This window comes from Malaya genurostris, chromosome 3, assembly GCF_030247185.1.
Source record: "Malaya genurostris strain Urasoe2022 chromosome 3, Malgen_1.1, whole genome shotgun sequence".
NCBI classification, from domain to species: Eukaryota; Metazoa; Arthropoda; class Insecta; order Diptera; family Culicidae; genus Malaya; species Malaya genurostris.
The window spans coordinates 87407651-87435385 of record NC_080572.1 but is presented as its reverse complement, the minus strand read 5'-3'; the positions used below and the strand labels follow the sequence as shown (position 1 = coordinate 87435385).

The window sequence follows — 27735 nt, the reverse complement described above, 5'->3', positions numbered from 1 at the left end:
TTAAGCAGATTCGAAGGGGCAAGAGAAAAAAGTGGAACGAAAAATGCATTTATTCGGGTGAAAAGTTTTCAAATTGTGCTCCAAAATACATCCTTCGGGTAGACGAAACGATGAGAAGTGTTTTGTGATGTGGTTTTCCGAAAATTTCTCAAAGGTTGTGATGAAAATCGGTGGGAATAGGGTCAAATTTTTGAAGAACTTGGATTGATCGACAACCCAACCCACACAGTGGCTGTTGATCGGTCAGGGTGGCACCAATACCAGCACATTGTACTAATGCTGTGATCTTGCTGGGACCCGAGACGGTGCAGCAGCGTGTGAGTGGATGAGCCACCGTTTGTTTATGTGAAATTGTTGGAATTCCAATGCCCGAACCATCAATGCTAGCCAGCTAGCCCATGCTGGGCTGGGTGACTGAGTTGATCCCGGTGTGTTGTTATTTTGCCCAGCTCGAACCGAAGTGTTGGTGATTTTGCCTTTGGCAGCAGAACGGCAGGGAAAGGAAACGAAGGAAATATTTGTATCCGCAGAAAGAAAATCCACATTTCTCCACATCTGCCGTGATCGAGACCCCTGTTGCCGAGTAACTATGTGACCGATTTAATTATTTATCATGAAATGAATTACACCAGATATTTAAACATTTCGTGAGAAAAGGATAGGAAAATTTCCGCAGAAAGGAATTTCAGTTAAGAGACTATAGTTGATATGTGTTATAAATACTGTTTCCAGAAACTGGACCCAATTAAATATCGAAACGTGTGAAACAGTGCAATAAATTATATTCTGGTGCTGTCGTGTATCAAACAGCAGTGAAGAAACAACAAACTAACAAACTGTAGGAAATACAAAAGTTGCATGTTAATGAAGTATGACAACAATTACAAGTGGTGGGTTCATCGACCAGAGTTAGCACGGATTTGCATGGATTATCTTCAGTTTGCTATTAGGTTAGTATCGGTCGCAATGAAATCGTGCTTTTATTTCTAACAATTTTTATTGTTCAATAATGGCAGTATACGAATAAAATATCTATTGAGATTCCATTTGACCGATGAAACACATTCGTCCGCACAGAAATAAAGGGGTGTGCGTTTGAAAGATGTGATCCAATACGGTTAATTTGACATAACACATGGTTTGTGGATTTGCTCTCACGCATTTCTTTTTCACATCAACCTTTCTCTAGTTCGCAATAAACGGAAATTTACATTCAATATGATGTGATATGCAAATGATGGATCAATTCCCTCTTGCTAGGATCATAAACTACAACTATGTTGAAAGCGGTATGTGTCGAGTTCGTTGCTGGAGAATTCGCTCGCTTGTTGATGTCTCTTGTGATTATGTTGCGCCCTACAAACGATACAATCCAATATCATTGAAAAAAAAACGAGTTGAAGAATTTGTTGATTTATTGTGGATTCACGATAACTACAATGGAAGGAATTTCTTACATTTTTGAAATTGTCAAACCTTTTTCGAATTGATAACTTTTTACCTTTCTCATATAGAAAGGTTGCACAATCACTGTGAAACCCGATTTTTGATTCGAATCCCGGTGGGCTAATAGTATGACTATGACCATTCGAATCAATCCGTCGAGTACGTTAAATGGCTCGGTGTGTAAATGTGTTTATGTAGATTTAGGTAAGATTTTTCTGCACTCACTTTTCTCAGAAATGGCAGATCCAATTTTCACAAACTTAAATTTAAAAGAAAGACCTTAAGATGAATTATAAAAATCCAGAACTATTATTCGATCCCATTTTCGGCTCTGAAATTATTTAACCTTCAATTTGAATCTAAGTTATTCAGAAACGGTTCAAATGTCACCGAAAAATCAATGTGACTTTCATTCACAGACTGGTAACTTGCTGAAACAATAGAACTTTTAAAGATGAATTAGTAAACACAAAATTATTAGTTGTAGCTGACATCAAATCCATCTATTTTGTATAAAACTGTATTTGATATGGTTAAAATTCTCGATTATTTCCGCTATAGTAAAAAAAAAAAGAAAAATAGACGAAATCTCAAATCAGTGCCTGACGGCAAAGCAGAATGTGAAGATAGACTTACGATGCGGTGTGTGTTGGGTTTTCATAGAGGTGTAGTAAGGTAAAGTAAGGTAAAGTAAAGCTAAGCATGCTTGGTTATTTTAGTCAATGAGACTGTCTCTTCATGTGTTTTTATATTTAGGGTAAACGCAGAGACAAAATTGTAAATATAACCAAATTTGGGTTTCACGCAACGATTTTTTTTGTTAAAATAGTAACGAAAGAAAATCTGATTTGATATAGAAAATATTGCTGCTGTTTTGTAGTTTACAAAACATGATAATCAGTTTTACTCAGTGTGTTAGTTTGTTTCAAACGACCTTTCGATAAAAGCAACAAATATTTTACTTGTGCGTTTTTGTCAATTTCTTGACAAACAATTTCACAGTGAATTCAATTTGAAAAATTTGTTATGAATGAACGAACTTTAGATAAAATTAAGAATTGTTGCGCTTTAGATTTACAAACTTTTTAGTTGAAATAAATTACCTTAAATTTAGCTATTTCAACTACCGCTTTTGTTTGTTGACATCATACATTTTTTTTTAATTAAAATGATTTCTTTCAAACTAATTTACAAGGTTATATTTTATACTAGTTTTATTTCAATTTATATTGGTTTAAAAAATTTCTGGAAAAAAATTATTGTTAACTTAGAAATTTTTTAAGACATTTGATCGTTTCGTCATTCCCTTCGCTACATGATCGAATTATTCACATACCGCTGTAAGGCCCTGTTTTTTTATTTGTATAGCATCCAAACGATTCGGTGCTCCATCAGTCTGACCAAAACAGAGAACCTGCATCAAATGTTTTTGTAAAGAAAATTTGTTATGTATTCTTCTTCTTCCGCCAGAGACAAAAATGCTGTGTTTTATACGCGCGAGAAAAAAATGTTCTGGTTTATATGAAATAAAACTAACGCGTTCATTTGAACAGTAAACTTAGTTGTATCATTACACAAATAATATCATAGATAAATTGTACCAAGTTTTTTCTTGATATAAATGTATAGCAGGATTGAGTCAACGAGCACATTGCCGCAAAGCTGATTTACCGGTAGCGACACCTGCCAATGAAAAATGGAACCAAAAAAAGGAGGATTCTTTCGGAAATTTTCATATCGGCTGCAGTGATTTGAAAGTTTTTTATCGTTTATTCAAGAGTAAAAACAGATATCAGCAATAAAAGTACATTCGGAGTAGAAGAAAATCAATTTCAAAGTGATTACTACTACTTTTTTTTAGTGTAAACTACGATTAAACATGGAAAATCTTCAGAAATGTGTCAAACTGGGTAAGGTTAGGTTTTTTCGGATCAACATTTTTTAAACAGAAACCAGTGTCATGTTGATTTCTCGAGTACTAGAATGTATAGCGCTCGAGTACTATTTATTTTGGATACTTTATTTGTTATTTCCAGGCATTTAAAAAATGGTATCAAACCAAGTTTAATGCTCTATTCCCAATAAACTAAGATCAACATTACCACCTCAGAGTAAAAACTTTTTCTTCAACTTCTACTATGATTTTTCAAATGAATTTGCCCGTTTTCATAAGAAATCGTTGAAAAGGTGGAGTAATTAGAAATTTTCCTATCGATTTGACAGCATTTGCTGAAAGTATCATCTCTAAACTAACAGCGCCTTTACATTTCAGTTTTGCGACAAAATGCCAATAGCATTAACTCAACTTTGGTTGACATGTAAAAAAATGTCAGTTTATTTCAACAATAAACTCAGCCGGAACGAATATATTTTTGGTTTGGTTAGACCAACATTTCTATTAAAATCAAACAAAGATCATTGTTTTTGTTGAAGGGAGAAATTGGTTTGTAACAATCATATTCTAGCTTGAAATGAATATAAATCAAATTTTAAAAAACTACTAACTGTTTTGTTATTTTAAACATGCTCAATTTCTCTGCGTGTAGTACAATTGACAAAACAATTTCCCCGGTTAGGAGCTAGCTACGGGTCTGAGTCCCGTCTATGCGGTAACATTTCCGCGGGTTTCATAACATAGTTGCATACGTATATCATTTTTCCAATCTGCTTCCCTCGAATTCCTGATCAAATTTTAAACCAGACAAGACTAAACACAAATCATTGTGGATTGGATATCGTCGATTGGATATATTGAATATTTTCTCGAAAATTTGTTTTTACACGTAAGCCGAAAATTTCAATAAAAACAAGTTTTACCTAAACATCCTGTAGTTCCGGAACTGGAAGTATTATCTACAACGAATTCAGGGATTCTGTATGCAACCGTAAATTTTTTCCTTCTATAAATTTGTGAAAATCGATTTGGCCATATAGAAGAAAAGTAAGGTAGATCATTTTCCGCAGTTTTTCCAATACTTTCGAAACCTAATTTCGATTACCGGAATAACCGAAGTTGGTACGTATCACCAGCTAGAAATATGACCTTCAAATTTGAACAGTTTAGAACCTAATTGAAAAGAAGCTTTCCCTCTTTTGCTTCGTCGCTTTTGGTAGCGATGTAAAATTGTTAACGCTTAACCCAGTAGTTTCGGAACCGGAAGTCGGAACCAGATGACATTCAGGAATTTTGGAATTTGGAACATTTAGAATTATAATACCTTCTACTTAATCCTAAGCTCATAAAAATTGGCCAAACCATCTCTGAGAAAATAGTCTGAGTTTCATTTTGAAGTTTTTGTTCACTACCTTTGGTGGTTCTGGGACAGGAAATGGGAAACTATTAGTGCCGAAACCAGTTTATTATCAAATAAATAGGTTCTGCAAAATAGAGGAATTTATCAGTCAGTTTGATGAGATTTATGCTTGTGTTTGCCATCGGTTATGAAAAAAAAACACATGAAATTGAAAATTTTCCATTTATCGCACTTTAGTTCAGAAACTGGAAGTCGAATTCGAATAAAATGTTCTAGAAAATTTTAAATAATTTCAAGACCTTTCGTTTTAATCGTTTCACATATTACCCTATAATTCCGGAACCGGAAGTCAGATTCAAATGAAATTCAATAGCAGGCTATAAGTGCATATTTTTTTTACATACATACACTCACATACACACATATATTCACCCCGATTCTGTATTTCGTCGAGTTCGAGTTTTCCATACAAAAGCATCACTCGATCGAATTAGAGAATGCAAATTTTTACATTCGTTCGACAAAATCCGATTCGATCGAAATACAGAATAGGAGTGATTTGCTCAGTTCGTCGAGCTGAATCGAATGGTATATGACATTTGGCCCTTCGGACCACGGTTAAAAAGTTGGTTTTCACAGTGATTGCATAGCCTTTCTATAAAGACTGTCCCAGAAAGTATGGACGCAACCAAAAACCGCTGCCATTTCGCAATGGTTCAGAATCTGTCAATTTTTATGGCTGCGTCCTGTTGTTTACACTCTTCTCTAAGCACTAAGCACTGGTGCAGTTGTTTATTCGTTTTCATTAGTTTGTTTTTAAATGCGTGGACTTTCAGCAGAACAACGTCGAAAAATTTTGTACAAATGGTGCACAGAACGCGGACTGTCACTGAGAAAGATAGCAAAAATGGAAGGAATAAATGAAAAAGCCGTGCGAAATGCAATCAGGAAGTTCGGTGAGGATAACACCTTTGAGGATAAACCGAAAACGGGTCGAAAAATAGGTCCTGCTAACCCTCAGCTGGATAAACGTATACTGAAGGCGTTCGAGCAAAAGAAGGAGGTTTCAGTTCGGGATGTGGCCAAAAAAGTGGGCACTTCGAAGTCAAATGTTCTTCGTGCTAAAGAACGTTTGAATCTTCGAACCTATAAGAAGCAGAAACAACCAAAACGTAGTCCGAAACAAGAAGCATCGATCAGGCCGAGGGTTCGAAAGCTGTACAATACGATTCTTGCTGGAAATTTTAACTGCATAATCATGGACGAAGAAACCTACGTGAAACTCGATTAAAAATCCTTGCCGGAACCACAATATTATACGGTGCGAGAAGGGCAAGTGTTGAACCAGTCCGAGACATCGATAGAAGTCGAAAAATTTGGTAAGAAAGCTATGGTCTGGCAAGTAATTTGTAGCTGCGGTAAGATTTCGAAACCCTTCATCACCAGTGCTTCAATGAACAGCGACATATACATCAAGGAATGTTTACAAAAACGATTTCTTCCCATGATTCGAAGCCACAAGGATCCTGTTGCTTCTTGCCACTACTCGAAATCAACGGTAGAATGGTATAGGGGAAAGTCTTATAAAGCGCCCCTGCTAGCCAAAATGCCCCCTTTCCTTTCTTAAGCATTGACGACTTTTCTGAACCAAAGTTTTATCACTAACACTATCTTTTCGTAGGATCTTTATGCTATGCAATTTTGGTGGTTGTCGTTTGCAGGAGAGTATGAAAAAATTAGAAAATTTCATTTGGCAGCTTTTCGATGTAAGTTTTTGCTTCGACTAAATAGATGTTTTATCCGCCATTTCTTTGACATACTGATTATCTAAAAACAGTAACTTAATGGACATTTCAGGAAGCGTAATGCATCATTGTTGTGGGATAAAATGTCTTTTGTCGTGTGTCATGCCACTGATTTGTTGTGAGACATATTTTACGGTTGCTGGGGCATTATGTCTGAGGCGAGCGAAAAAAATTAATAATGTGGCCGTTTTGGAAAATATGTTTATATCAATCAATTCTCATCTTTTCTATTGGAGTCATTAAAAATTATGTTCCTCTTCCGTATTACAATGAAATACTTACATTCTCGAAGAAAATATATCAATACACTTGGAAATATCTCAATGTTTTCTTAAGGGGGGCATATTATAACACTTTACCCTACTACCAAAAATGTCACTTTCGTCCCAAAAGACATGAATTCACCAAATTGCCCACAACTTCGACCAATTGAGGAATTTTGGGCATTAATGAAGGCACATCTTAGGAAACATGTCTCGGCAGCCGAAACCATTCAACAGTTCGAAAAAGATTGGGAAAAAGTGTCAAAACTTGTCGCCAAGAAGTCTGTACGGAATTTTATGAGGAACGTTCGCAAGAAGGTGCGCCAGCTAGTCTACAATGGCTAAGTAGCAATAGTAGTTGAAAATAATATTCTGTTGTTGTAGTTTAATATTATCAGTATATCGAATAAAATTTGAATATCTAACACTTGTGAAGTATTTACAGCGAAATCAAAGTGCGTCCATACTTTCTGGGACAGTCTTTATGAGTAAAGCAAAAACACATACTTCAGTAGTCAAAATAAAATCGTCCGTGACGTAACGTTTTACCAAGTAGTCTCCCTCCCCTTGACAAAATTTTTTTTCTCAAAATTTGAACTTGAAAAATGTCATGTAACATTACAACTTAAACAACTTAAAATGTAATTGAACTATCTTTGAGGGAACATGATTGACGGTTTAAAAATATATATATTTCTTTGGTTGATGCATACCGAATGAATCACACAATAAAATAAAACGAAGAATAGCTATTCCTCCAATTTTGTACATCTTATGATCAAAAATTTTAATGAATATCCTACAAAATTCGAGTTTTCCTAGCATTTTCACTAAATCCACTGAACATTTCTAAAACTTCTCTGGAAGTTTTCAACATTTTACAAAAACTTATTAAATACTAATATCAAATGGTCTTAAACCTACCTAAGTTATAGTATCTCTAAATTACGAAATAATAGCTAAACAAGTTATAGGCTGTAATAGGCCAGTTGAAGCATTATTCTGCTATTTCAATAATGAAATAATTTTGGCATTGATAATAAAATGAACTATTAGGTACTATGATATTATTTTTCTGTCGCCATTTATTCGGGCTCTTTCTTTCATTTAACCTTTCAGTCAGTTTCGGGTTTCAATGAAAATCAGGTACTATGCAGTATCGATATTCAATTGAAGCTTCAAGAATCGATAATGACAGAAAACGATTCACAATGACCTGATGGTGCTTGTTTCTTTAGAAGTTTTAGTTTCTTTAGTGGAAAACGAAAATGCTTGCTATCTCTACATTTGTTTTGAACGCGATCATTTACGAATGACACAGTTAAAAAAAACGTAGATGAGGCTGTTGCATTGCGAGAATTTTTTTTCTCGTGAATATGACTTATGTTACTTTACTATGGGGTGCCTTTTCAAAATTTACCCTCTGACAGAGTGATAAGTTTTTGATGGTGAATATCTCTTGTTGTATCTAACGAATCAACATAATTTTTGCTACATGCCATCGTAAATATGATCACAATTTTATGATAAAATTTTCAGTTGTGTGACATAATCTCAAATAATTCAAAATTAAACTTTTCTGAAATGTTTGGTGTAAACGAGTATCAAAGGGGATAATCCATAAGGCGCGTTTGCCGTGCTCGTAATTTTCAAGCTCATAGCTCAGTGATCTGTGAAAGGATTTATATAATCTAACTACCAATAGAATCGAAATTTTTCAACTTAAGCGTGTATAGCAAAAGCATTGAAGTATTTCAATAGTACACTATTGAAAAACCTGTCTCATTTGACCCATGTCAACACCAGCCAATCAGAACGCGTTCTGAGGAAGAGAACAAAATATCTGCTGCTGTACAACAAATCGTTCGAGAAAAAGGTTCGGAAAAGTGGTGAATATCGTAGTGAGTTCCTCAATTTGGTCCTTCTGAATGCTAGAAACGAATCCCTACAGCATATTGATAGTTTCTTTCAATAAATTATGCAAATCCGAAATGAAATAATCGACATTAAAATTCTGTATGCGGCTATTTTCATAGCCGTTAGGACCGTCCATTAGTGAAAAAGCTACAAACGAAATCACGTAAAAATAAGCTCTTAACAAAAATTGGATCAGTTCGGATTCTATCACCACTGCGAGCAGATGTATTTTGTGCCGTTTGCAAAGCCAGTTCCGTCTCCGACAAGAGCGATTCCGTCACAGCTGCCAGTCATTTGCATTGATGAAAAAACAACAGTGGAGAGCATTACACAAAATCATCCGTTCTAATGACTCAGAAGTTTTCTAAAGAACTGTTAGGATTTGTTGTTCGCAAATCGAAGGTAAATATCCTCAGTTTAGTGCAAATATAAAACAGTTTGTTTTAGATTTGTGCACTTTTCGCTGTGTGAAATTCACAGTAATCTAGATTAAGTGAAGCCTTCTTTACTTTTGCGAAAAATGTTCCAGAGTTTATTGTCGTAGAGAATTACGCAATTTGACCCTGAATGCTAGAAACGAATCCCTATAGCATATTGATAGTTTCGTTCAATCAATTAGTCCTGCTGTATCATTGATCAACCCAGCGAATTAATGTTTTCTTTATTGGAAGATTAAAATCGGTTGTAAATGTAAACCTACACCAACCATATCAGTATCGCACCCACGTACAACAGTTCAGCCTGGAATTAGATGACGGAAGTCAGCGGCATCCATCGGAATGCGAATTCAACTCATCACTCTCCATCACAAACGCTTTCATAAAAGGTTCTTTTCAGAGCCACCATTATTTTATTATAAAGAGCTATACTGGTTATTTCATAATATTTGTGTTTCAGAATGTTAAATGTAACTAATCTGTACTTTAGTTTAGGTGCATCGTTTCAAATTCTACATACAATTTCATACAATTGATCAACTAATTGATATTCGGAAGTGTTAAGGAACATGTCAGTTGTTTTCGTATTCACGACATCCAGTTATGTCTTTACATTACCCACCCGCCTTTTCCTAATTCGGTGCGAATTGAAATTGATTTCACAGTTAAAAGTTTTACCGATTTACTCACATGATGACCTTTCGATGTAATCTCATCTTTACCGAATAAATATGTTTGCTGCGCCATGCTTGATAAATCCTTTTTTCACTATTACAGCATCAGAACCAACTTAGGACGCCATGGCTGAGTTCTTGCCGCTTTGTGATGTACTTTTCAACGTGATCTCACTAGCAGGCTACTTCTGCGATGTAGTGTTCGACGTCGTGCTTGGTTACGCCCTTTACGAACGGCAAAAGTTTACCTATTTCGCCGCTGTTCTTGTGATCGTTAGTTTCTCGCTAATAATTTCTCAGGTTTGTATGCTAGTTATCAGCATATGAAGTCCGTCCATTTTGAACTCTAATGTCGTTTTCAGATTGTTTCCGTGCAGTGGTATTTGAACAAGCAAAAACTAAGAAGCTCAACCAGTGCAACTACAGAACCACCTTCGGAGAATCACGATCACTTGGAAAACAGCTTAGAGAAAAAGAAGAAAAAATCACCAGAGGTAGTACTATCCAAAACAGCCAAATATAGTCGGTACGCCGTACTAACACTACACGCGACACAATTGGGTGTGTTGTGGCGCTACGCCAAACTCTTCGTTCCTGTGGATCTACGTCATGTGAAACATGAAGTGCGAGATCTGTGCATGTTGCGGCTGGTGCATGCGTTCTGTGAGGCTGCCCCGATGCTGCTGCTACAGCTCTATGTACTGGTAAACCTGCAGAACGAAAACCAACTTAACGCACTAAAGCTAAAAGCTCTAGCCAGTGGACATCATTTATCAACGACGGCATTAGTTCAGCAGACCAGCATTGCTGAACAGCAGCAGAAAACCTTCCGCGATCTTAACATGGTCTCCGCAACACTGTCCCTTTTCAGCGTCTGTTGGGCTCTGGCCAGTTTCAGCAAGAATGTTAGACTGCAAAATGTTCACCGACTGGTACTGACGTGGCTAGGAGTGATCTTTCAGTTCCTGTGGCGACTGGGTACTGTGATATCGCGAGTAATTTCACTAACCGTGTACGCATCGGTTTACAGTCATTGGGTGTTTCTGGTTATCAGTAAGTTTTTTGGTCGAATTCTAGCTTTAACTATAATTTTTCAATTACTGTTTCATTTTCTTCTATCAGTCCTACATTGGTTCTCAATGTTTTTGTGGCTTATTTCGCCGAAAAATGTGTTCCACGGAGAACGGATATCGAGACTGAAGAAAGCAATGCTCGGAGGGTTGATTGCTTTCGTGTACATTTTTGCATACATCAATCTTCAGGAAGTTCGACACCGACAGAAAATGGTAGGTACAATTGGTTAAGCGGATGTTTTCAGATTTTTATTAACGATTCTGTTGCAGCTTACTTTCTACGTGGTAATGTTCATGGAGAACTGTTTGCTGGTATGCCTGTGGATGGTTGGCATTTGGCCCAATCGTCCTGAGGGTTGGTACACGATACCAATAGCAGTGCTGTGCAGTTTTGGTGTAGGTTTGCTCTTCATGGTTGTTTACTATCAGTATTTCCATGTACGTCGGTTAGGCTACGAGGCGGGTGGTCGGGTTCCGTGCAGTGATAGTATCAATAAGTGCCATCACGATAACTGCCGCTGTCAGGAAGGTACACGGCACATGGAAACAGGAAAATCCTTGAGTGGATGTGGTAACCAAAAATATCCTCATGTAATCCCGGGCGTTTTCAATTGTCGTTTTTCTAATCCGGTAAATGCGGCAACTAAGCGGAAGAAAAAGAAACCGACTTCATTCGTACCACCTCCGAATTTTGCTCTTCAAGCAAACAGTACAGAACATGAGTCCCCTATCGGTCCAATGGCAATTCCGTTTTGGCGTAGGCCTCTCCCGAGATCACATACGGGAGGGTCCAGTGAAAACGACGGCAGTAGTGTTAGCTCGAGGGTCAATATTCAGCAGAAGTTACAGGAAAAGAAACAGAAACAGTTAGCTGAGCTGAAAATAATAGAGGAAGAGATAAAACAGGGTAAACTAGGTGGACCTGGGACGGGAACGCTCAGCTCGGGAGACGATACTAAGGCCACCTTACCGCGGCAACCGATTCCAAGGGCCAAGAAGCACATCGATATAGATCCGATGGATTGGCGCCCGTCAAGCCCCGACATGGCCGAGATATCCGTAGAGAAATCATTCAATGATCTTAATTTGCTGCTGGCAGCCAATTTAGATGATGTAAATAATCTGAATAAATTTAATGCTAATTATGACCCAATATACAACAGTTTTGGATTGAATGGAATAAACATTTCCGCCCTCGTTAGTATGAAGAATGCTGAAGCGCAACAATCGGTAGCAAACAATAGAAACATGTCACCGATATCTTCGCAAATATCGGCAACGGAAAGCAACTCACTCACACGACATCCTCGGGCAAAAATTCTGCCGAACAACGTACCTAGGAACCCGTTTGCCGAAAACTATCGAGGTAATTTCGTAAGTCTCTACGCGGATGCTGCTGCTAACAATCACAGGCCTCCTTCGATAAGCCCACGATCTACGGATGTGGCAGCTGTAAATCGAGCGGTTCTTTATGACAACCATAGCCGGTTGTACATGGAAGCCAACCACCCTCGGCAGATATCGGGAACGTACAGTAGTATGGAAAACACGGGTACCGAAAATCTACCGTTTCCATACAATGTTGTTCCACCACCTCGCAGTAAGCTGGACAGCCGGGCGACACCAACGATGCCGACTAATCCAAGTGCCACTAACACCGGCAGCAGCAGTGGCAACACTAACAATAACAGTATCGGGAGGAATGTACCGGTAGCCGTCCCACCGACGACTATCAATAATTTGAACAACACGAAGCGTCAGATGCAACGAGCTAAAACACCGGAGATTCTGCTGGCACCACATTATCTAGAGAATTCACGGATCTACTACGACTGGGTGGCACGAGAGGCAGCTAATTTAAGGTAAGAACCGCATTACATTTACAAATGTTTTCCATGCGTAGATTTGGATTCATTAAAGTCTGCAGACTATTATTTCAATTATGTTTATTTTGCCATGTTTATAACACGAATAACAACAAAAAATAGCATCTATAAATATATTTATTTATAGAACAATATTACATAACTGTAATGTTTTCCACACGGAAAGACCGAAATCAGCATTTTGGCGAAAAAATTAGTTGATTTTCTGATTTTAGTTAGTTATTTTTTTAGACAACTAAAAAAATCTTACTTTTGCTAATTTGGATTATTAATTTCTAATTCCCTTAATAATAATAAAACATTTGTTGAAATGGCTATTATTTGAATTCACCAATTAAACGTGCTGTCATTTCTTAGCTAAGGCACACTTCATTTCCATTCAACTAATTTTTTAGTTGAATTAGAGAAATAAAACGTTCTTTTCAACCAACATGAATGGTTGAATTGGCTTCTGCAATTTGCAGCTATATGGCGCTCTGTCACCGAAAAATGTTAACACCGTAATGACTACTAGCATAAATCAAATAAACATAGATTTCCCAGTGTAATAGTAATGTAGTTGAGCAACCCGTGACACCAAAAGCACCGTCTGGTGGAGAATGGGTGCGTAAATGCTCCTAAAATGCATGCAAAATGTTGCCTGCGCATTTAACACAACCACAGTAGCTAATGGAAAAAAGTACACCCGTTTGTCACTAGAGGTGCTGTTAGTGTCACCGTACAGTGAGAAATCTATGTTTATTTGATTTATGCTACTAGGCACTAGATGGCACACTATTACCGAAAAAAAACTTTAGTCGCGGTTCTCTTTTCTATATTGGCAGGTATAAATACGATGTTGTATTGGAGAAAAAGACATAAACGAAACATAAACTTCTTTTTGAAAATTTTTCTCCTAAATCGCTGTTTGCTTCATTCCACTTCGCGAAATCGACTCTCTCACTGAAAACTTTGAGCACTCGGAAAACAAAAACTGAATACAAGTAGCCCGGAAGGTTAGAAGATACAAAAAACATCATTTGACAAATACAATTAGAGTGCAACATTCGAAATTCACTTCACTGTTCCGCGTAAAAACATTATTACGCACAATCGCATCAAATGCGCACAAATTCTGACCAAATTCACTTTCTACTAAGAATTTACGTAATTTTCACATATCGGTTTACAAATTTATATATGGATATATCGTAACACATGCGAAAAACATAAAAACAATTTGCAAGCAGTTTCAACAAGACTGTCCTTTTTAGCTTTTTAATGTATTGTTTTGCTTTGACACTTCTCATGAGTAAACTTGTTAATAAAACCCATTTCATTTTTGTTTTCTATGTGCTGTCCTTCACTAATGATGATGATAGATAAATAGAAACAAATTTTCTGATTTTATCCTTATCCTAAGAATAAACCTATATTATCCTAAGAATAACTTTCTAACTGATCAGTCTTTTTCAAGACGACCACTACATCAGTCTTTTTTAAGGCTATATGAAAATCTATCTTTCCCAAGTGCCAAGGTACTAAATTCTTCTAAAATTCATAGAATGGATGCTCGCCGTGCTCGACAAAAATAACTATCTTATGTCGTTTTCGCTTGAGAAAACTGAAACTGACCCAGGGTAGTTTCATCAAACAAACACTTTTCACGAAACTGTGTTTGATTTCGCACTTAGCTTTGAGCAAACCTGATATAAAAACTAAGTTCGAAACTGACTCGATTTTCAGTTCAACAACGTTGAACTAGGTTCAAAATTGGTTCCAAACAAACGGTTTGACAGCACACGGAACGACCGAAATTAGTTCTGCGCCTAATTCGTATTACTGTTTTTGAATTAGTTGATTTTAACAACAGCATTTCCAAAATAACTAAAAAATTAGTTAAAAGTGAGGATTTACTTTGCTGAAAAAACTCTTATTTTTAGAGAATGTGTTTAGTTGGCGAATATCCTGGACACAAACCAGCAATATTTCAATCCAACACGAAATTCTCATGTACAACTAATCTTGTTATTAAAATCAGAAAATTTGTTTCTATTTATCTATCACTATCATTACTGAAGGACACTACAAAAAAATCAAAACTGAAATTGGTTTCATTAACAAGTTTATTAGCCAAAAACTCATGAGAAGTGTCAAAGCAAAACAATCCATTAAAAAGCTAAAAAGGACAGTCTTGTTGAAACTGTTTGCAAATTGTTTAGATGTTTTTCGCATGTGTTACGATATAACCATATATAAATTTCTAAACCGATTTGTAAAAATGACGTAAACTCTTAGTGGAAAGTGTATTTATTCAGAATTTGTGCGGATTTGAAGCGATTGTGCGTGATAATGTTTTTTACGCGGAGCAGTGAAGTGAGTTTCGAATTTTGCACTCTAATTGTATATGTCAAATGATGTTTTTTGTATCTTTCAACCTTCCGGGCTACGTCATCCGGTGTACTGCTTGTATTCGGTTTTTGTTTTCCGAGTGCTCAAAGTTTTCAGTGAGAGAGTCGATTTCGCGAAGTCGAATGAAGAAAACAGCGATTTAGAAAAAAAAAATTCAAAAAGGAGTTGATGTTTTGTTTATGTCTTTTTCTCCAATACAACATCGTATTTATACCAAACATAAACTCAAGATTACGAAGTATCATAAAAGCCTATGAAGCATTTTGGGTCACGGTTCGTGATCAGATGAACTGTTTCAGAATATCTGTTGTTTGACCCCCCCAGTCTGTAAGGTTCAATGATAATGCTGGTATCCATGATAACCTATTTATTATTGACAAATAAAACTAACTAAAAATGGAAACAGCAAAACATGGGTCGCAGTTGTGTTGTTAACGGCTGTAAAAGCCGACCAAAGGATTCAGCACCTTTTTTAAAATTTCTTGACAGTTCAAAACTGTGAGTAATCATTCAGTATGAATTATTACTTATGTATGCAACTTTCCATTAGAATTCAAAGCGCTGATATATCTTGTGCTGTTTACATTTTGTAGAACTAAATTGCAATTAGAAAAACAAAGAAAAACGATATCCTTCAAGAGGAACTACAGATTGAGAGAGAGGACAAACGAAGACTGCATCGTATATGTAATCGACAATTGAAATCATCGGAACTAAAAAATACCAACTTCGAACAATTAATCAAAAATTCAAAAAATAACATCTTCCAAATTTTAAAACGATCGAATCATCAAAGCTATTTGAAACAATTCGTTTTTGAAAGAATCTTTAGAAAAAATTACTGGTCAAATTTTGAATCCAATCGGAACAAAACTCAGGAAGTTATGGGCCTTTATCTTTCCTTATCTCATACTGCAAAGAAGCAAACGTTCTGCTTCGATTGACTTGAAAATTTGACAAAGGAATGCTTTATTATAACAAAATGGAAAAAACCATGATTTTACAAAAATGTTAGACTCGACGCCCTCCCCAAAAAATAGATTGTTTCTTTCGATTCTATAGACAATAAACACTATATGTTTAAACGTTTTTCTCGAAAGCAGGTTTTGGTCCGTGTCCATCGTCATTCATTAACTACTTCACCATTTTTTTCAAATTTTGCATACACTTTCTACATGTAAATTACTAGACCCTTTTCGTTGTTTATTTAAATATCCACCAAAAATAGAAAAAAAAAAATTTAAAAATCAAACAGAAATGTTGGGGTCGAGAAAAACATCTGCTGTAACTATTGAAATTTTTGTTGCATTCTTTTAGTTTAAAACAAAGTAAGTTACCCTTATAGTCAAATTTTATTGCTGTGCCTATTGATTTAAAAGATATTTCATTCAGCTGTTTATTTTATTTCTCAGCAAAGGTATTCCCAGGTATACATTCTGGCAGGCGCGGCAACTATGGGGGGCAAAGCACTTTAGGCAAAGCAGGCAAAAATTAGTTGAATGGAAATGAAGTGTGAGCTTGCTACGTTTATTCCGGAAGTGAAAATCTCTTTTCATAACAAGCAAAGAGGAGAATGTCGAGTTTTGGTGGGATATTTGAAAGATCACAACAAACTCATTGTTCAGCATTTTTTATACACTGAGATCTTTTTTTACGCGGAGGATACAACCGCACAAAAAACTGCGTGAAAAACGTCAATCCGCGTAAAACAAACGCAAAACTAGAGTAAATTTTTTTTTGCTATAAATTTATGAAACATTGAGATCTGTTGTTATCTGGACAAAAATTTGTTAGAAAAAAATCGACTCTGGGACTTTTGAGATTTCCGAAATCGGTGGTGTAATGATGCCTTTCTCATATAATCCATGTTTTCATGAATGTTATAAACCCTTTTGGGTCAAGTTTATAAGAATTTTTCCGTTTTTTTGCATTTTTGCTCTTCATGACGGTTTAAAATTTTAAACACACTTAACCGTCATCCCGAAACCGAAAATCTGTTAGGAAAAAAATGAAGAGAATTTTTAAGTCTTCGAGCACTATTTTCGGACAAGAAACCTGGAACCGGTACAGCTGAAATCTGTTCGTTTGGCTAGCAACTAACACAACCCACAAATTGAAACAATTTTGAGCCACAATTAGGAGATTTTTTCCTTGTTTTTTGCATTATCGCTCGAAACGGCGGGTTGGAATTTGCAACAATGCCTGTTTTTTAAGATTGTAAATTACCCCTTAGATATCTATTTTTTCTAAAACAAACGAGAGGTATTTATGCTAATTCCTCAACAAACAATCTGCCACGTCAACTTCTTCATCAGATGTGACTTATGCTAGTATTCTAGGTAGTAACACGTGGGCCGAAAAGTCCTGGGCCTAACAAAGGGAACATGTTTTGTCGTGAATACGACTTACTTTATTATGGCGCCTTTTCAAAATTTACCCTCTGAGAGAGTGATAAGTTTTTAATCGTGAATCATCATAATTTTTGCTGCATGCCATCGGAAATATGATCACAATTTTATGATAAAATTGTCAGTTCTGTGACACAATCTCAAATAGTTCAAAACTAAACTTTTCTGAAATGTTTGGTATAAACGAGTATCAAAGAGGATAATTCATAAGGCGCATTTGAAAGCTCATAGCTCAGTGATCTGTGGAAGGATTTATATAATCTAGCTTCCGAAAGAATTGATTTTTTTCAACTTGAACGTGTATTGCAACAACATTGAAGTTTTTCAATAGTACGCTATTGAAAAACCTTTCCTATTTGACCCATGGCAGCTCCAGCCCATCAGAACGCGAGATATCGCAAATATATTATATATCAATATTGGCTACTTTAACGAATTCAATACAAAAAAGACATCACAGTAACACCATCTCGTGACGGAAAAAGATATTAGTTCAGTCATGTTTAATAGTTTGCGTTTAGCGTGCACCCACAAGTGAAATATCTATCAAAAATAAATGAGCATGATGCCCACATAGAGGTGTGGACATTTTCATATTTAAGTGTGTTTTTTTTATGAAAGTAAATATTGCCTATAAATAATGTAGAATTACGCTCTTTTAGGCCTATCGTCTTCACTTTCAAGAGATGTGAAGTAGTATTTAACTTTGCTCATTAATGTTATGAATAGTGCTGAAAAGACGAAACATATAGGCTGTGAAGGCGATCTTTGGCAGATCACTTCTGATATATAGAATGTTATCAACAAAATGAAAATGAAATGAACGGTGTATTACAAGTTACTTTGATTGCGATATTTTTTTCATTGCGTTCATGACATTGAATTTAAATTAGCTGCACATTATCTTTTCTCTTAGGGAAATTTAGAATGTAAGAGAAAATTCAGCTGTTTTTCAAAGATGGGCGAATCTTACAAAAGTAATCAAATCGAGTTTCTCTCACCTACCAATAAAAGCTTCAAAATCCTACAATTTTGCCTAAAAATTCGGATTCTACAAAAATCTCAATCTTTGTAATACAAAGAACTACAATCGGCGAAACTGTCATTCCATTTGTTTACGTAAGTATCGCCCTCCGTGCTCCATGACAACAAACGGCGCGATACTTTAATTGCTAGTAAGGAAGGGCGAAACTTTTTCTTTCTTTATTTCAGATGGTTTCCGAGCCTTTTACCACTGAATGTCAATTAGACGATAAAATTACTCGCAGATTTGTCTTAGTTGCGAAAACCAGCCAATTTCATGAAAAATGCGCAAGGGCGTATATTTATAATTCACACAGGAAGCATAAAAGTAAACAAATCGAAAAAGGGCGAAACTCTTTTTGTGTTGATTTATAGATGGATATAGATAGAAAGTGGTAAAATTTGCATCCCTTTTGAAGATAAACTAACAATTCATCGAATATTAATTTATTGATCTAAGAATATACGATAATTTCTAAATACGATTTGAAACCAAAATCGAAACATTCATCGATGTTTTTCTCCATTTGCTGTCAATGTTAGATTCGCCGTTCTTTGAAAAACAGCTGAATTGTCATTTTTATAAACTGTCTATGAATTAAAAGTGCATATACTAAGCGATCTGCCCCTTGCTGTAAACTGTTTTGTTAAATAGTTTAAACTTTTAGTCAAAATTTGAAATTTCGATATCTATTTTCTAAAAAGTAGTTGAATTTCATTCAACTGACGAACCATTCCAAAATTTGACAAATAGAAAGTTTGTTTAGCACTGAAAAAATGTTAATAAATAGTGTGATAAGTGCAATACAGTAAGCAAAAGAACAAGTTATACTTATTACTTTTATTTCAACTGATAGCTCTCGCTGGGGCGAATTACGGTTTATTTATATACTAAATTGTATTGTTTTGAAGCATTTATTCAGCATCAGCCAATCAGACAAAGAGAACAAAATATCTGCTGCTGTACAACAAATCGTTCGCGAAAAATGTTCCGAACAGTGCTTAATATTGTAGTGAATTCCACAATTTGGTCCTTCTGAAAGGCAGGAATGAATCCCGTGCAGCATCCTGATAGTTTTTCTCAATTAAATATGCAAATCCGAAATGAAATAATCGGCATCAACATTCTATAAGTGACTATTTGTGTGGCCGTTGGAACCGCCCATTTGTGAAAAAGCTATAAACGATAAAAGATATCTCTAAAGAAAAATTGATTCAGTTTGGCATCATTAGGCACTGAGAGCGGATGTGTCGCGGTTCGTTCACAAAGCCAGTTTCACTTCAAACAAAAGCTGCTGGTCATTTGCATTGGAGCAAAATACAACGAAAAGTGAACAACCTTGGGAAACATATGCAAATCGGAAGTGTAGTTTAGTGTAGATCTACAGTCTGATAGATTCTAATTATAAAATTTTGTTTCTCGATTATTTTTTGTATTAAAAATTCAGGATTGCTGGCAATTATATATTCTCGTAAGAATACGCCGATGATACGCTTAGAGGCACATGAATTAATCTCGTATTTGCTAAAAATATCAACATATAAAGCCGTACTTATATTTCATACTTTTCATATCATAGACCTATTGTATCATTGATCAACTCAACGAATTAATGTTTTCTTTATTTGGAAAAAAAACGAAGAACGATTTATTTTTTGTCTCAAAATAGGCATCAATTTCAACGATAACCTCTTCATTCGTGCGATTTTTTTTTCCGGTGAACATTTTTTTCAGCTAACTCACGCAACTTCACTTTTCGATCACTCAGAAAGATTTTGTGATTTTTTTCATGTTTTCTGATGTTGACCACCTCATTTGGACGTCTACTGCTTTCTGCATCATCGTTATCTCTACAATTACGTTTGAAGTCAGCTTACCAACGTTTTATTATTGTTTCTGATGGAGCGGAGTCTCCATAACACTTTTCAAGTCATTGCTTTGCTTGAACGGTATTTTTTCACTCTTAACACAATACCTCATAAACTAATGAATAGAATATCAATAAAACTAGTGCCATCATGGGCTCGGGACTTTTCAGCCCATGTGTAATTGTACCTGAAATAACTTTCCTCAAAAGTCATTCTCTTCATTCAACGATGCTGACGTGGGCAACATAACTAAAATAAAATGATTTTTCTTCAAAAATTATCATTTCAAATTATCATTCACTTGAGTTCAAGTGGGCTCTTTTATCTCTACGGAGAAAACTGAGCTGGTTGTATTTTCAAGGAAGCGAGAATCAGCACAATTACAGCTTCAACTAAGGGGTGAAACCATAGCTCAGGTCTTCACATTTAAATATCTCGGGGTCTGGTTCGACTCCAAAGGCACCTAGGGATGTCATATTAGGTATCTGAAACAAAAATGCCAGCAGAGAGCCAATTTTCTTCGCACAATAACCGGAACTTGGTGGGGTGCCCACCCAGGAGACCTGATCAGGCTTTACCAAACAACGATATTGTCCGTAATGGAATATGGATGCTTCTGCTTCCGTTCCGCCGCGAACACCCATTTCATTAAACTGGAAAGAATTCAGTATCGTTGTTTGCGTATTGCCTTAGGTTGCATGCAGTCGACTCATACGATGAGTCTCGAAGTGCTCGCGGGCGTCTTACCGTTGAGAAATCGATTTTGGGATCTCTCATATCGATTGCTTATCCGATGCGATATCTTGAATCCGATGGTGATTGAAAACTTCGAAAGGCTTGTCGAGCTCAATTCTCAGACCCGTTTTATGTCCCTGTATTTTGACTACATGGCTCAAAATATTAATCCTTCTTCGTTTGTTTCCAACCGTGCTCATTTCTTGGATACTTCTAATTCTACTGTGTTTTTCGACACATCCATGAAAGAAGAGATTCATGGAATTCCGGATCACGTACGCCCTTAGAGTGGCCCCAAATATTTTTTATAATAAATTTAGAACAGTCAACTGTGAAAAGGTGTTTTACACTGACGGATCAAATATCAACAGGTCCACAGGCTTCGGCATTTTCAATCAAAACATCACCGCTTCTTACAAACTCAGTGATCCGGCTTCAGTTTACGTCGCAGAATTAGCTGCTATTCAGTACACCCTCGAGATCATTGAAACCTTGCCCAAAGACCATTACTTCATTGTCACGGACAGTCTAAGCTCAATAGAAGCTCTCCGGGCAATGAAGCCAGGAAAGTATCCCCCATATTTCCTGGGGAAAATACGGGAACACTTGCGAACTTTATCTGAACGGTCTTATTCAATATCGTTAGTCTGGGTCCCTTCGCATTGTTCCCTTCCGGGCAATGAAAAGGCAGACTCATTGGCTAAGGTGGGCGCATTAGAAGGTGATATTTATGAAAGACCAATCTGCTTCAATGAATTTTTCAGTATTTCTCGTCAGAAAACTCTCGAAAGTTGGCAAACTTCATGGACGAATGACGAACTGGGACGTTGGCTACACTCCATTACCCCTGAGGTATCGACGAAACCTTTGTTCAGGTGGATGAACGTATGTCGCGATTTCATTCGTGTTATGTCGCGGCTCATGTCACTTTCAACTCACATCTCCGGCGTATTGGGATCGTGGAGAGCGGGCTCTGCACCTGTGGCGACGGTTATCAGGACATCGAGCATGTCGTGTGGTCGTGCGTAGAGTATCGTGACGCCAGGTCGGAGCTTCTGGAATCCCTCAGGGCCCGAGGTAGGCCGCCTAAGGTTCCGGTTCGGGATGTGTTGGCGAGTCGGGATAGTTCTTATATGCTTCTTAGTTACCAATACCTTAAACATATTAATATACAAGTGTAATCCGTTGTATTTGGCATACAAAGTTTTCCTTACTCTTTTCGAGACTAAGAATACTCTTCACCTATAGGTTCGACACTAACATCCGCCCGATTCTCCCAATCCCCCGTCTGTCTACCATCTTTATCGATACTAACAAGATCTTTTTGCTGTTACTAACTTTTCGCTCCCCTTTCCCCAGTCTCTTCACCATCTCGATGTCAACTAACTAAATATTTGTCGTTATTAGTTATTTCGTTTCCATACCCCTCTTTAACAATCCGTTTTCCTCAACAATTACTTCTCTATTTTTTTTTCTTCATACTATTCGGCAACATCACCATCATTGCCCACGGAAAGCCGCTCCAGTCGATGACTAACATGCGGGCCACCCGCCGGGTCTTCGCAGCCTGGGGGTGTTTTCCGCGGTCCCCCAGAAGGATGCGGCAATTTTAAATACATTCTCACGTCACCTGGCTGATCCCAAGAACGGAGGACCACTCCTGTCGGTAACTAGCACGCGGGCCACCGGCCGGGTCTTTGATTCGGGGGTGTCTTCCGTGGACCCATACGGACAAGCATACGGCCACTACCATTGAGTAACAACGTCACCAGTAAAACATTAGAGGCCAGCACCTACACAATCCTTATTATTAGAAAATGCCTTTGGCATCATAGAGCTAACGCATTGTGCCTTAATAAATATATCTTATGAAAAAAAAGTGGGCTCTTTTGATGTGGAATACATCTTTGTTTTCTATATAAGGGTGCAAATTAGAAATTCATGGGAAGGTTAGAAATGTGGTCAGCTTTTGAACACTTACAGCTCAGTCAGTTTAGTTTCAATCAGTAATATTATTTCACCAATTGATTGAAAATATTTCCACGTACTGATTTGAATGTACTTAGCCGAGTACTTTCAATTATATATAATTGAAATGTTGATTAATAGCTAGCAGTGTCCTATTTTGTCTGCTAAAATCTCCTGCACACCGGATTTCCCTAACGTAGACGTCGGGTTTGAAGGAGTAAGCGATATATCAATGGGAAATCGCATCGCTCTGATTGGTCAATCGTGGGTTGAGAGTTTCACCGAACGCATAAATCACACGAAAATTCGACCGGAATAAAACAAAAATAAACTTGTCATTTTAACCAACAGCAAAACAAAAAGCGTGAAGTGAATGTTGCACCAAAAAATTGTTGCTCATGTGAAAGTAGCACCCAAATCGTGGTGGCACCTTCTGTCGATCGTGGCGACATCTGCAAGTGTTCGCCACGCTGATTGAGCAAGTTTTACACACAGTTCATATGTGAGCCTGTATATCTGTTATCTGTGATTCGAACTTTGTGAACTTTCTTTGGTTTTAAAATTACAGGGTGAAGTATATTAGAAGTTTAAATCCGTGATTTAGAATCACGAGAGTAAACAACGTAAAAATCCTTCTAAATTCGGTCCATAACCAAATACCAATGCATTGGCCATAACTGTTTTATTTAGTTTATGTTAGTTGAAAACTATCTTCAAGAGTCAATGAAAAGTGTTTCGACGAATCTCACAGTAATAGAAATTCATCATTACACCACTAGGTTCATCAGAACAGGAAAATCATTTGAATGTTTTAAATTGGAATCCTGGTTTTCTGAAATCGAGTGAAGATAAATTTGTTAACTTTCTTGGAGCTCACAAAATTCAGTAGCTGAGAATTTTATTTGGGAGAATATATAGAACTGAATTAGGAACAAACGTATTTTCTACTTCTTCTTCTTCGTTCTTCTTCGCTGGACTACAAGCGAAAATCTCGCTGTGTGGCTACGTCGAGTCGCTAAAGTACAGATAAAAATTTTTTCTTTCTCGCGGAATACTCGAATTTTCACCGCACTAACACGATTCAACTTGCTCACCCGTTGAGAGATTCGCCGGAAGTGAAATGTGCTGAAAATACAGCAAGCCATTTCACTTTTCTTTACGTTTCGTCTTAGACTCGTCAGTGCAGAGCAGTTCAAATTGAACTGCTTAGTGCAAACTTAAACAGTTCAACTTGAACCGCTAAGCGGACATAAAGATAATGCTATTTGCAAAACACTTATTAATTGGCACCGAAGTGCCATGTCTTTGCTGACGTGACGAACTAAAATGTTATTTTCGGCTAATACTGGCCAATTCAGGTTTTATTAAGGGTTAACTCAAGTTTGTGCTCAAAGCACATAAACGTTTTTACTTTTCTTTACGACCATGCCTGAATCGGCCAGTATTAGCCGAAAATAACGTTTTCGTTCGGCATGTCAGCAAAGACATGGCACTTCGGTGCCAATTAATAAGTGTTTTGCAAATAGCATTAACTTTACATCGGCTTAGCGGTTCAAGTTGAACTGTATAAGTTTGCACTAAGCAGTTCAATTTGAACTGCTCTGCACTGACGAAACTAAGACGAAACGTAAAGAAAAGTAAAAACGGTTATGTGCCTAAAATTTCAAATTAAATCCTATCATCGACGAAAATATTCAACTGCTCATTCATTTCAAGAATGTTCTTCGACGCAATATAAACGGTCTCGTGATCCTGACATTAAATCCACAGTTATGCATTTATTAAAGGAAACTAAACAGAGACAGTTCTATTGCGGAATGATAATTTCGCTCAAGAAGTCGAACAAATTAAACCATATTATAAATCCTTCTGGAATCCAATTTGTCTACCTGAGCAGTCTGGATTTCGTCGCAAGCATTCAATTTCTCATCATCTTGTCAACATGATAAAAGTAAATAAATCTATTGGTTTATCCTCTGGAGTTGATCTTCTTGCAATTTATACAATCTTCAATTGCATTGGTTCGCTGTTGTTAGCCGAAAATAACGCTGTTGTTGTTTTTCATTTTTTTATTGCTAAATCAAACGCTGCTATTAAAGTTTTAATTAAACAAAATCTCCAATAAAATCTGTTCTCTGTGACATTTGCTAAACTTACCCGGACACAATAAATAACTAACATTTTTCTTTATTTGCAGAATTCAAGAAACTGATCGCAACGAATCTGTCGTAAGTAGTGGCGATGAAAATTTAGATCGCAATGCCGTAGATAATGGACAGAATCTGAATCGCATCCCATCCGATATTGACAGCCAGGTATAGACGATGTTATGATACAACATAAATTTTGCATGCTCACGTCCATTGTTTATTTATAGGTCTCCTTACCACGCTCCTACACGTTACCACGGGAATTTAAGTACTACCGTCGGAACAAAGGTAGAAAGGTAATCAAGAACGAACACTTCATTGCCAGTACCAACAGCAGCGATGGTGACGTCGACAGTGGCGACGATAACGAATCGGAACACCATTCCAACAATTCGAACACCAACTCGCAACAGCGTTTGAAGAACTCTACTCCGTGTTCTAACCTTGGGGCAACATCAAGATTGAATAATCTTAACAAAAATTCGGCAGCTCTGCACTACGGTCAAAACATTTCCCCCAATGCAACCATACTGGCAAATGGAGGCAATTCGGTGGTTATTTCCGCAGTAAACTCAAGACAAACGCTGAATGCGACGCCCCAGAGTATGCACATGGTCAATGGCTATGGGAATAATTTGTTAGTAGGAGGTTCGAAACAAGTTCACAGCTTGGATTTGATAAACGGCGTTGACAGTGCGGTCAATGCAGTGAATCCCAACGGGTCCGCAGTTACGTACAACACGAGGCCAATGCGATTGCGAATGTATGGTGCCAAGAATGGGATAGTTCGACACGAGACCAAGTTATGAGATTAGTGCTAGGATCTCGGTTGAAATTAATGTAGTTTGAAAGTTTTGAATTTGAAGCATTTAAAAAAATATTCGGTAACATGTGATATAATTTTAAATCGTTTTTCATATTGAAGATTTGTTACTCGTATGCTAGGTAAAATAATGTGAAAACAATAGACTGGCATAATAGGTAATTCAGTCTTGATTTTAACACCATATGCATGTTATTTACAGTGGCGACAAATTTAGATAATTAACGTAAATTTAAGATGCTTTTTAATATAATAAACGAATTCATGGAAAAATATAACACATTTTCTCAGTGATTGCGGAATTTAAATTTCAGATTCTAATGAAAGGTCTTACAATCCCATAGAACGTTATCAAAATTTTATCATGAAACGACTCCCGGTTTCGGAATTACAGGGTGATAAGTACAAAAAAAAAATTTCACTTTCTCTGAAGCGACTTCCGTAAAAATAACCTACATTCACTTCACTTGGTTTCCACCGTGAAGTGATACCGGTAATAAGAGCCGTTGTGTTCGGTGACTGATTGTCAACAACAATGTCACAATGGAAGAGTTAGCTATTTTGGAAGAAGAAGAGTTCTCTGAAGTCTTTATAAGAACCAACGGTGTAGTGAATGGGGATAAGTCTTCGTTCTATCTTGATCCATCTATCGATAAAGTATACTACCTTGATTAAAAAGTTCCCGGAATTCATCAAGAAAATTTAAAATACAAGATTATTCATCAAAATCGATATTGTCCCTTCAAAGTACTCCCCATCGACTGCAACACACTTATGCCAGTGTTGATCCAATCTTTGAAACATTTTTTATGTTCAGTTTTCGGTATGGCCATGCCCATCAGAGCCATCTGCGATTTGTCCATAATATCTTCTCGGTGTTGAAATCGTTCCACGGAGCAGTTTCTTGAGTCGACTGAATAGGAAAAAGTCGCAGGGAGCCCAATCAGGTGAATTCGGTGGTGGCTGAATGGTACTCGTTTCGGTTTTAGCCAAATATTCACGGGTAACGATGGCATTGTGTGACGGTGCGTTATCGTGGTGCAAGTTCCACGAGTTGTTTGCCCACAAATCTGTCCGTTTTTCGGCGAATTGCTAAGCGCAAACGTCTTATAATGCCCAAATAATATTTTTTGTTGGCGGTCTGGTACTATGGAATAAATTCAACACCACTTACAATCAATGAAAACTGTGAGCATCGCCTTTTTTTCGACTGAAAACTCTCTCATCATCATTCACAGACTCACGGTCACTTCTCAAACGTTCGTGCCACTGATAAACGACAATCGCAGATGTACTATATACAGCGTAATTTTTACAAATGTCCAGGTATCAAGCTGAAAATTCGATAGAATATCAATGACAGATGTGGCAACCTGAAAAATTATAATCGGTTGACTAAGAGCGCCATACGGTGGTGATTCCGGGTAGTAAGTTCTCGACCAGGTCTAGCAAAAAGTAATTTTGCCACATTAAAAATTTGCCAATGTTTAACGTCATCAGAAACGCCACATACAATACAGTATTATTATACTTATTTTCTAGTGGCGACTGCAACTCTGCTGCTATGTTATGGTCTCATGTAATCTCGTACTTCATTGATCAATTTATACCAA

General features: G+C 36.9%; 1 protein-coding gene across 1 annotated transcript; it reads left to right on the top strand.

The window, feature by feature from the left end:
* Positions 1-26383, top strand: LOC131437466 (uncharacterized). The gene is made up of 7 exons (XM_058606837.1): positions 1-950; positions 9900-10096; positions 10159-10849; positions 10919-11082; positions 11140-12731; positions 25347-25464; positions 25527-26383. Exons 2-7 carry the CDS (start codon positions 9923-9925, stop codon positions 26106-26108), a joined length of 3321 nt encoding a protein of 1106 aa, XP_058462820.1. The 5' UTR covers positions 1-950; positions 9900-9922; the 3' UTR covers positions 26109-26383.
* The last annotated feature ends 1352 nt before the right edge of the window (positions 26384-27735 follow it).

Bases quoted from the DNA above. Each gene is read 5' to 3' on its own strand.
- LOC131437466 (XM_058606837.1), top strand. From the start codon at position 9,923: ATGGCTGAGTTCTTGCCGCTTTGTGATGTACTTTTCAACGTGATCTCA. The intron at 10,850-10,918 runs GTAAGTTTTTTG...TTCTTCTATCAG, and splicing joins TTGGGTGTTTCTGGTTATCA to TCCTACATTGGTTCTCAATG. The intron at 12,732-25,346 runs GTAAGAACCGCA...CTTTATTTGCAG, and splicing joins CGAGAGGCAGCTAATTTAAG to AATTCAAGAAACTGATCGCA.